Below are 10,704 nucleotides of genomic sequence, written 5' to 3' on the forward strand. Positions count from 1 at the left end.
GGCGAATGCACCGACACTTGTGATTGGTCAGCGTGAGACCACTTCCTTTCACGTGATGTTGCCGGACGTGCGCTGCTCATTGGTGAATTGGTGTGTAGCATCATGCCCATGACCGTTATCCTGCCGTTCTTCGTGCAGTGACCCGACACCGTTCTATGTTGAACGTTATCAGTTCCAAGTGTCACGTACTCGTTTTTTTTGTTGTTTTTTTTCAATGCATTTTCTGTTATAATCCAAAGCGAAAGCGACGAGCTAACGCTGCGTTCTGCTGCATGCTCGGTAACCGTCACCGCATATGTGTGTGTGTGGCCGTCACCGCACGGCCGTCCGCTCCTCCGCCGCTATGGGTGTCTGTCTTCTCCCGCTGGTCGTCGTCGTGCTGTCCGCCCGGGCTGCTGTCGGAGAGCCGACGGGATTCGATCGTGTTGACGCGGCTCCGCCTTCCAAAATAGGCAAGAAAATAATTCAAATCCTCAACGCAGACCTTAGAGTGCTGCCCACGCTAGGTCCCATTCAGAGGATAGCTAGCTAGGATGGTAGAAAGGTTGTTGTTTTTAGTCACAGCGGATATTGGTTTGTTTTACTTAATGACTATTTAGTTTAAATAATAATGGTCATGGGTTTAATTTTGAACAGATATTACGTCATTATTATTACTGTGATCCGCTGACCCTGTAGGTAAACAGCTACTATTCTGAGAGTCTCAGATCATATTGGTAGATATACTATCCCAATACTTCAAATAATCTGGAATGAGCTCCAAAATGAGCCATCTTGAAATAAAATTATAGTAATAGATGAATTTAATTTCCAAACTCGTTTCTGATATATTTTTTTTAATTGACTCTGTTCCCCCAGCGGTGGTCGGGGCAGGGATTGGAGGCAGCGCCACAGCCCATTTCCTGCGGCAGCACTTTGGTCCTGAGGTCCACGTGGATGTCTTTGAGAAAGGAGATGTTGGAGGTCGCCTCGCCACTGTCACTGTCAATCACAATGACTACGAGTCTGGAGGTTCCATCATTCACTCCCTAAACCTCCACATGCAAGAGTTTGTCAAACAGCTTGGTTGGTTTAAAAGCAAACACACACACACACACACACACACACACACACACACACACACACACACACACACACACACTTTTTAGACAGAGTTAAAACACCTTCAAGGTTACAAGGAAAAGTAACCTTCTGTTGCAGCAGTGGCAGTAGGTATGTAGCATTATCATTTAATTTTGCACCTCCACCTTAACCTTAACCTTAACCTCAACCTAACCATAACCTTAGCAGGAGGAGGTATCACCAGGTTGACGTTAACATCTAGTGCTATATGTGTGTCACAGACAAATCAATGTGATGTTGCATCCTGTATTAATTCCCTGGTCAAAGCAATCAGACCAGTAGAATGATTCATTCCTTGGTAGATTTTAGATAGATATTTAATTTTACATTGTTTCACAGGAAATGTTTATTATCGTGTAACACAGTAGAATTCTATTTTAAAATTCTTTGTTCCTACTTCATTCTGGTTTCCACAGTATAACAACAGTGGACTGGTGCATGTCACATCATTACTGTTTGACAGAATAAAAGATCGTCAGTGTTAATTCTGTTTGATGTGCCTTTGTGTCTTAGGACTTATCATTTATTTCATCCTTTGTCCCTCAAGGCTTAAAGTATCGCCGCAGCGTGGCGGGTAAGACAGCTGTGTTTAATGGTGAGGAGGTGATTCTGGAGGAGACTGACTGGTATCTTCTTGACCTGTTCCGGCTTTGGTGGCGCTATGGCATCAGCTTCATACGCTTGCAGATGTGGGTGGAGGAAATCATGGAGAAATTCATGAGGTATGCAAGTAATAACAATGACCTCTGCAGAGTTTCATGGCAGCTGCCTGGTGTGATGATGAAGCTTGTTTATCTCTGTTTGACTATCTCATCTTACTTTCTTTCTTTTTGTGTGTGTGTATGTGTGTATGTGTGTGTGTGTGTGTGTGTGTGTGTGTGTGTGTGTGTGTGTGTGTGTGTGTGTGTGTGTGTGTGTGTGTGTGTGTGTGTGAGAAATGTAGGATATACAAGTATCAGGCCCACGGATATGCCTTCAGTTCAGTGGAGGAACTGCTGGACTCTCTTGGTGGGAGTGGCTTCATCAATATGACCAGAAGACCCCTTTCTGATTCGCTGTTGGAGTTGGGCGTGTCGCAACGCTTCATCGACGAGGTCATAGCACCCATCATGAGGGTCAACTATGGACAGAACATCAGCATCCCCGCCTTTGTAGGTCAGAGGAGCAGACAGTGGGAGTGGGAAGGAGATAAGGTGGAAAGAGAGGGACGAAGAAAACTGGTGCTGAAATACGAAAGGAAAGAAAAGAAAAGAGGTGTGAAAGAACAACTGCGTGTTGTAAATAGCAGAAAGGAAAGAAAGGTGAGAGGAGGGGATAAGATGTGAGAGCAAGAGAACAGGATAGTCTGTAGGCAGCCGATAATTGGTTTATGGCACTTAGCGCTGTCTGATGGGAGTGTGTGTGTTTGTGTGTGTGTGTTGCAGGTGCTGTGTCTTTAGCTGGTGCCCAGAACAGCCTGTGGGCGGTGGAAGGAGGCAATAAACTAGTGTGTTCTGGCCTGCTAAAGATGGCTAATGCTAACCTGCTACAAGTACAAGTCAACTCCATCTCCCCAGTCTATTCAGGTACTTTACTCCAATGTTGGCTTGGTGGTTCATACGAGACGTGATTGTATTAAATACACTGGAAAGTTGCAAGTAAACATATAAAGAAGTGATACTACCATGATGAATGTTTTCCATGTGTTTCTTTGTCTTTTCTTGCTGGTGTTTCTGTGTCAAACAGAAATATGTAAATGGTTCAAAAGTTAAACATTTCAAAATATTTCAGATGTTTGGGGATAAAGACACACCTAAAAAAAATTATTTCCCAATCATCCAGATTGCAGGTTGTCTGGGTGTTTGTTGTTTGTCTGTACTGCTTTCTCTTTATACCACAAATGGAAGCAACAGAACACAGTCCAATGAGATAAGGCATAAATAGATATGTAAGAAAACATCAGAAGACTTGGTTCCATGATATTATTTTTTATGATCTTGTATTTACTCTCAAAAACATCATTAACATTAACACTAACATTTTATGCATACGGTGTTTCAGTTTTTATCCTGTGATTTTGCTTGCAAATTTGCAGTATAATGAATCCTGCCCCTGTAAAGTGATGTGAATGGTATTACTAGATTCGTTAAATTTCACAGTACTAACATTATGGGAGTTATAACCGCGGAAGCACTTCAGTAATACATTCAGCATTTCAGCCTGTCCTCCTATAACACCGTAATTATATTTAGGGATCAATAATGAATCCTTTACGCTGTGATTTATTTGAATTCAGAGAGTTGATCTGTGGCTAATACATGAAAGACAATCTGCACAATATATCTGCATCCACTGTTAAAAAAAATCTCATTCTCAGTCTGACACATTTTCCTTTTTCTTTCATCCTAGACACATATTCAGCAATCCAATGTGTCCAATAAGTCCAATCCAACCTGACTCTTATCGGGTATTTTGAGACGTGACAAGTGTGGTACATGTTTCTAGAGTTTATCTACCGGTAGCTTCAGTGGACTGTTGTAGACGGATTTGTGTTAGTATTACGGCCTGTAGCACAGCATTAATGATGATTTCATATGTTTTCATATGTAGCAGAGGCACCACAGTACCAGCTAAGCTTCACCGGAACAGGAGGAACAGGATCAGAGTTTTATGACATTGTAGTTTTGGCAACGCCGCTCCAGGAGAATGTCAAGTCCGGAGTCCATTTCCAAGGTTTCACCCCTCCCTTTGATCAACTCCCTGGCAACTATCACGACACTGTGGCTACAATCGTCCATGGTTACCTCAACACCTCTTTCTTTGGTTTCCCGGACCCCCGCCTTTTCCCCTTTGCGAGCATCTTGACAACTGAGAGGCCTGATCTCTTTTTCAACAGCGTGGCGAGCGTTTGTCCTGTCAACATCTCGACAGGCTTTCGCCGCAAGCAGCCACAAGAGGCTGGCGTCTATAAAGTGTTCTCACAACAACCTCTGGATAAGGCTCAACTTAAAATGCTCTTCAGGTTAGCCACTTAGCCGCAGGGTACAAGACTATTAAATTGTCAAGGGATGCAGCTCACTGTTACTGTATTTACTGCTTAATCTGGTGATCATCTTGGTCCGGAAAACAATGAAAACCCCCTTCTCTAAGAAAATCTACTATAAATTATTATTTAATTTAGAGCAAATAGTAGCAAATGAGATGCTTATTCATGTGAAGGTTGTAGCATTTTGGTTTACAAAATTCTTTGTTAATTTACAAAATTGAGGACAATCATCAGACTAATATAATTCTTTTGGAATTTTCTCGTGGAAAATTAAATATAATATAGTATAATATTACCGTCATGCTAGCAGTTCTGGCACTGCAGTTGTCTGTGTTAAATGTCAATTTGCTGGCATGCTGATATTTAAATGTTTGAAATATCTTTGGTTTTGGAGATTTTTGGACACAATCCAAAGAATTGAACCATAAAAGTTATGAGATAGTTTGGTGAAAAGTTGAAGAGTTGAAGATGAACCGGTAGATGTATGCTGTCATATACAGTATGGAGTGACTGCTATTTATGGCTAAAAACCCAAATGTAGATTTGTTGTAATAAATACCAAATTCAATGACAATGTTGTGCAAAATTCTATCAGGACAGACTGATAACACTTGACCTTCATTGTTCTGCCCAATCCTAGGTCATACTACTCAGTGCAGGTGACAGAGTGGCAGGCCTACCCCTGTTACGGCAGCAGCCCTGGACTGCCGCCTGTAGAGCTCCACCCCAATCTTTACTATCTCAATGGTATCGAGTTGGCTGGCAGTGCCATGGAGATGAGCTCAGTCGCTGCCAAGAATATTGCTCTGTTGGCTTATCATCGCTGGAACAGACAGACGGACATGGTGGACCAGAGAGATCTGATGCACAGGATCAAGACTGAACTATGACCTGATCAGCCGACGTGAGGAGTCATAGAAGTTAATCTGAAATGTGTTTATGTGAGTAAGCAGTGAGGAGAGTTTCTGGAGCCTCTCATAACATCACAGAACTGATGTGCACTCCAAGTCTCAGACTCTATCTTCTCTGGACCCAAAGGTGGAACGTATCCATTATATCACAGTACAAATTTTTGACTTGTTAGAATATTCCAGTGTATTCAGAAACATGGCCAAGCGATAGATTTCTATTTATCCCAATCCACCAGTGACCATGAGTCAGCAGGAAATCGTAACGCCAAGGCTAAAGTAGGGAAAGAAACAATTCTGTATTATAATCACAGCACTAAACATGTCTGACGGCCTAGCTCTCTGTGCCTGTGGCATTTTCTCTATGAACCATTTTACAGTATTGATTGAAGACTGATCTCATGCAGGTGATTCCATCAGCAGAAAAATTCAGCTGCAGGCAGCCTTTCTTTGCCAAGAAACAAAAAGACAGCGTTTCACCAATAGTTTATCTAGTCAACATGACTTGACTCTTCAGAGCCTTTTACCGAGTTGCTGACATTTAGCATTAACAGTTGTGTTGAGTGAAGAAAACGTTTAATCGTGATTAAGAGCAAGAACGAAACACATTTAAATGGCTCCTTTATCAGCTGTTCAAGACGGATCTGTGCAGGAGATCCAAAGCAACTGCACCACTGCTCTTACTGTATAAATATAAGCACTGTTAATGGATGTGCTGTCGGAATGAACTGCACCACGGAGATGTCATTTGTAAATTAAAATTAATCTTCTATTACTCATGGTAGTGGCCACTGGCACTCTCCTCTGATGCCTCTTTCATCAGACTGTTTCATTAGCTTCTCTTCCTGCTGCTTTTGTTGTACAATCCAGCGGAAAGAATTCTTTTGGGGGGGCAACAAGTTTTCACACTGGACCAAATAAAAGAGGAACAATGTTAGAGCTGCCTGTGGTGTATAGTTAGTTCTGTGATCTTGGAAAAGATTTGTCATTCCAGTTGACAAGTGCATGAAAAGATGGGACACTGATGTGATCACAAGATGTTGGCAATTGATTGTCCTCATAAGAAATGTTTTGTTTTTAGTATTGCTTTGGGACCTTGGGATTTGATTAAATTGGATTTCTGGATTAAGAAAAACGAACTTATCAACTAAATATCCTATGGTTCCAAAGGGTTTCTGTTGATGACTAATGTGATTGTGTGCTGGGGAAAAGACATTACGCTTTAATCTGATGAATTGTCTGTAAACAATCAGAAATTTTGGTGGTGAAATGGAAAAAAAAAAGGTTATCTTTGGTGTTCTGCACTGAAATTTTTAAACACAGAACTGATGATACGACTTGGCATTCTTGAGTCATCTGATGGATCCAAACGCACGGTCTACTTTTTTGAAATGTTCACTTGTAGTGCACTGGATGGAATTTGCTCATTTGAGATGAAGTTTGCTCAGTTGACTACATTTGAGACACAAGACATTGTGCCTTACATTCAAATAGACATGACAGTCCCAAAAGTGATGATTGTATTCAGTGCTGCAGATCCAAATGATCAGCTAACTCCACAGACGTGAACTACATGATGCACCTGAAATGTCTCAAAAGATGTATAGGAAAAAGACTTTGAGTTTGCTCCGGCTTTTAGGTTAAGATAAACTTTTATGCTTGAATTCATTTCACACCGTGAGTGAAGTCCTGAAACAAAAATTGATCGAAATACCTCCTGACCTAGGGCACAAGGGTCCCTGTGTATTTACAAGTATGTTGAGCAGTGAAGGAAGAAGAAGGTCAAGCATAGAACTAAATATAACAAGTAAAAGTCATGATAAAATCCTACTGAATTCAAAGTCCTTAGTTTGAACAGTAGGTGATACAGCATTCATTCATTTGTTGGTTAGTTCAGTCATTCATTCAACTGTATGCATCAGAAAATCAGAATCTTGCTTATGAGATGGAGTAAATTTTAATTACAGTTAGGTAATATTCCAGACTGCATCCCAACCTAAACCTCAGACTCCTCCACAGGATCTACAGATTAACCTTACAGTTAATTTGATGAGTGAAAGACAGGGAAAAAAGAAATTCTGCTATTTTTGGGATTTTCTTCTGATCTTCAATTTATAAACACCCGAAACACAGAACAGGATACTGATTTAATGAGTTAAAAAATTGAGAACTCCAGGACTGTAAATCTGTTTCTTTGGTATGTGTGTAAATTCATTACTTCCAATGTAAAACATACATCATCTCTCTTAAATATTAGGGAGCTGTAGATAATGGACTTTGTCCTTAGTGTCTCAGCTGTGGTTTAATTTTGTTCACTCAACTGACAAAACAATTTGATTGATTTATGCATTGCTGTTTGTATAAAATAATGGAGAACATTTTGTGGTGTCCCATGAGAGAACAAGAAGCAGGAAAAGTCCAGAGAAAAATAGTATAAGTACATTAAACTAAAGAAAAAAATAGGCGGTGCAGATTGCATGCTGCAATATTATAATATTGAAGTATATTCACATAGTATTTATTTTTGACCTTACAAATAGTAATAATCATTTGATCTCTTTTTTCATCATGTCAGCATCTTTTTGCATAGCTGTTAATGGCAGTCATATGGATGAACTTCTGTTGCCTTCACACACACTGAATAAAGTTTTTTTTAATTTAAGAATGAAGTCATCATCTGCTCAGTACAGTTTGTTGCAACATATTTCATGTTTGGTAAACAAAATAATGTGGGTGGCTGCACTGCATGATGTATTTCCTCATTGTTGAGAGAATACAAGGACTGATTTTTATGTCATGAAAATTCATTTTTAAAAAGTTTATGTGGTTCACTACAACCACTGAAGTGAGGAAGAAGGTTATAACATCATCTGTCACCTGGAGAAGGTTTCATGTTGGTGGTTCACAGCCTTACAACTTGTGCCTTTTGTTCCAGGTGACCATTAAAATGAGCGGTGGCTTTTACTTGTGTATTCCTCAGACTTGCCTTCTTTTTTTCCAGGTTCTCTGCTGTATTTTAGTTCCTCTGGACAAAAACCTTCCCATGCTGGAGCTGTCCCTAACGCTCTCGTCTCCAAAGAGACAAATGAGACAATTTCACTTCTACTTCTGTGACTTGTCTGTCTTGCAAACCCAAGAGATGTCTGTTATTGACCATTTTCAGTGGTGCCTCCCACTGGACCTTGGGGACTGTTGATCCATGATGAGCAGAGATGTCCCTGTATATTTTCCCAGCTTCTTGGATAGAAATATTCCTGCCTCTGGTGCTTAGAGCTTGTTCTTTTGCTGCCCAAATTAACAGCATCTGTTCTGTCCTTGCTGTTCCATAATGCTACCTCTTGTTCCTCAACATTGGTAGTCTTCTGCTATCTGAGACATTCTCTTAGCAGTCCGTCCCCCGGGATATAATTCTGATTTGATTACAGATGCTCCTTGTTTCAAACTAGATCATGGCTCTGACATTTACTAATCCCCATACTCCATCTTTATGTTTTAGAGTCTCATTGTGTAGGAATTTCATTGTAAGAGTTTTCAGGTTTTGACATCAATGGCATCTATTTCCTCCAGAGGCCAGCTTGGTATTCCAGCTCGATATCTGATGACTGGTAGGGAACTTACAGTAGGTTGATGGCGGGGATCTTGTTTCTACATATGTACTGACGTTGCATGAGTTGTTGCAGCAATTTTGGCTTTCTGCCATTTCTTATATTTTATATATATACACACTGTATATCTGTCTGTCTGTCTGTCTGTCTGTCTGTCTGTCTGTCTGTCTGTCTGTCTGTCTGTCTGTCTATATAATCTTGTATATTGCACAATATATGTATTGTTCAAACATTAAACATTGTTGAAAAATGTAATAGAGAAATATATAATTGCATAATATAACATTAAGACACCATGATATTGAGGAGCATTGTCCTAAAAGTTGCAATTTGATAGGAAAAATATTTGTCATTTGTTGATTTCCATATTGCAGTCTTGTAATATACACAGACTTGATTACTGTATTGTTAATAGACAGCTGAAAGTCATACATCCTCTAAATGCCATGAGTGTTTCAGTTGAAAAACATCAAGAAATACTCCCCCTGGTATTAAATTACTCTTATGAGAACAAGTATCACACAAGAATAAAATATGGTCTTACTGAAGCCAAAAATCAAAAATTTTCTTTCGTTCGTGTTTTTGGAGGAAGGCAGGAAACTCAGACACTGGGAGAATTAACAAATTCTTCATAACTCTTGACTCTTGTCATCATTCGACGTAATTAGTCAGACTTAACATGGCTATTAATAGACCAAAAACAGGCATATGAATAAATGTGTGCATTCTTGTTTCATTTTCATTATATTTTTTTAGTAACTTGGACCTTTTTTAGGTTGATTAAATATATAGATTTATAGAGCTTGACAAAGGGTTAAAGAACGATTAAAACGTACTGATCGAGGCCAAAAATAAAGGCATTGAAGTGTTAGTCCACAAATTTTCAGGGGGTTGACACATATGTCTTCTTATCACATTTTAGTTTAATGACTCAACTCATTGTTTCGGATTCCAGTAAGGGGGTGGGGGTTGTCTGGCACAGCTGCACAGAATTTGGCCTGAGATCAAATTGAGACTTTTACCATGGAAGTCACATAAACGGAATCAGGCTGTTGAGTGTTATCATTTCACAGCTTCCCACTGAAATGGAATACAACATTACTTTCATGAATGTAGCATTTTATATTGTTCTATAATATTCTTTGGTTGTGAAGGCTGAATGTCTCCTAAATGTGTAACAAGGAAAGACCTCCTACATGAATGCATTCCTGGCCATGTATTTAAACAAATTCATGCTGGATAACAGGTTAGGTTGAGACATTTTTTGAGTTGTTTGTGTGTGTGTGTGTGTGTGTGTGTGTGTGTGTGTGTGTGTGTGTGTGTGTGTGTGTGTGTGTGTGTTCTTCTTAGGGATTATACAATTATAACGGTTTAATCACAAACTGTATGTGGCTGAAGGAGGAAAAGTTAGTAGATTATTTGATGGACACCTGAAAAGGAGATAAAAACAAGTTTGTGCCTATTTTCTGCACAGCATCAGTATAAAGTGTGTCTTTGTCCATAGAAGCTGTTTTTTTTTTCAGTCTACAATGTTATTCAGTCAAATCCAGCTATGCAAGCTGATATACTTTTGTGAATAGCTCACAGGCATGTATGTTCTTTTCTTATTGTTCAGAAACAAGACTAAAAAGAGCATTCATTGCCTGTGTTCATTGTTGCATGATTAACAATTTTGTATTTACTGTTACAGTTTTATTTTTCAGTCCAACATTTTTTGCTATAATAAAGAAAATACTTTAATGTTATTACTTAAGACATGTTAAAGTTAAGGCCAAATAAAATCCACAACAAATGATTTCAACTCCGTAATGAAACAACATTTTTGTTGACATTCCATGTTGTGCATCCTCTTCGCCTGAACTTTGTAAACTCCTTTATTTCATGTTGAACTATGTGCTAGGGAGAAGTATTCCTCAGGCCTTGGTTGGTGTCTTAAACTTGGTCAAAAAGGTCACATGGTACATTTAAATGCAAAAATACAATTATGTTAGCAGATGATAATTCGCTTGTTCTCTCACCTTGATTTTACTCTTGACAGCAGGAT

General features: G+C 39.4%; 1 protein-coding gene across 3 annotated transcripts; it reads left to right on the forward strand.

The window, feature by feature from the left end:
• Positions 1–79: 79 nt before the first annotated feature.
• LOC137606703 (prenylcysteine oxidase-like) lies at positions 80–8,855 on the forward strand. 3 transcript variants are annotated; one of them, XR_011037901.1, is made up of 8 exons: positions 80–452; positions 859–1,065; positions 1,670–1,844; positions 2,066–2,277; positions 2,547–2,687; positions 3,712–4,123; positions 4,788–5,088; positions 8,057–8,855. XR_011037901.1 is itself a non-coding variant. In XM_068332091.1 (7 exons), exons 1-7 carry the CDS (start codon positions 296–298, stop codon positions 5,035–5,037), a joined length of 1,554 nt encoding a protein of 517 aa, XP_068188192.1. In that variant the 5' UTR covers positions 80–295; the 3' UTR covers positions 5,038–8,855. The 3 variants fall into 3 exon arrangements, 2 of the variants coding, with proteins under 2 accessions (XP_068188192.1, XP_068188193.1); XM_068332091.1 differs by having other exon boundaries at positions 4,788–8,855; XM_068332092.1 differs by having other exon boundaries at positions 3,715–4,123; positions 4,788–8,855.
• Positions 8,856–10,704: the final 1,849 nt, after the last annotated feature.

The sequence above is a fragment of the Antennarius striatus genome, chromosome 13 (assembly GCF_040054535.1).
Source record: "Antennarius striatus isolate MH-2024 chromosome 13, ASM4005453v1, whole genome shotgun sequence".
NCBI lineage: Eukaryota > Metazoa > Chordata > Actinopteri > Lophiiformes > Antennariidae > Antennarius > Antennarius striatus.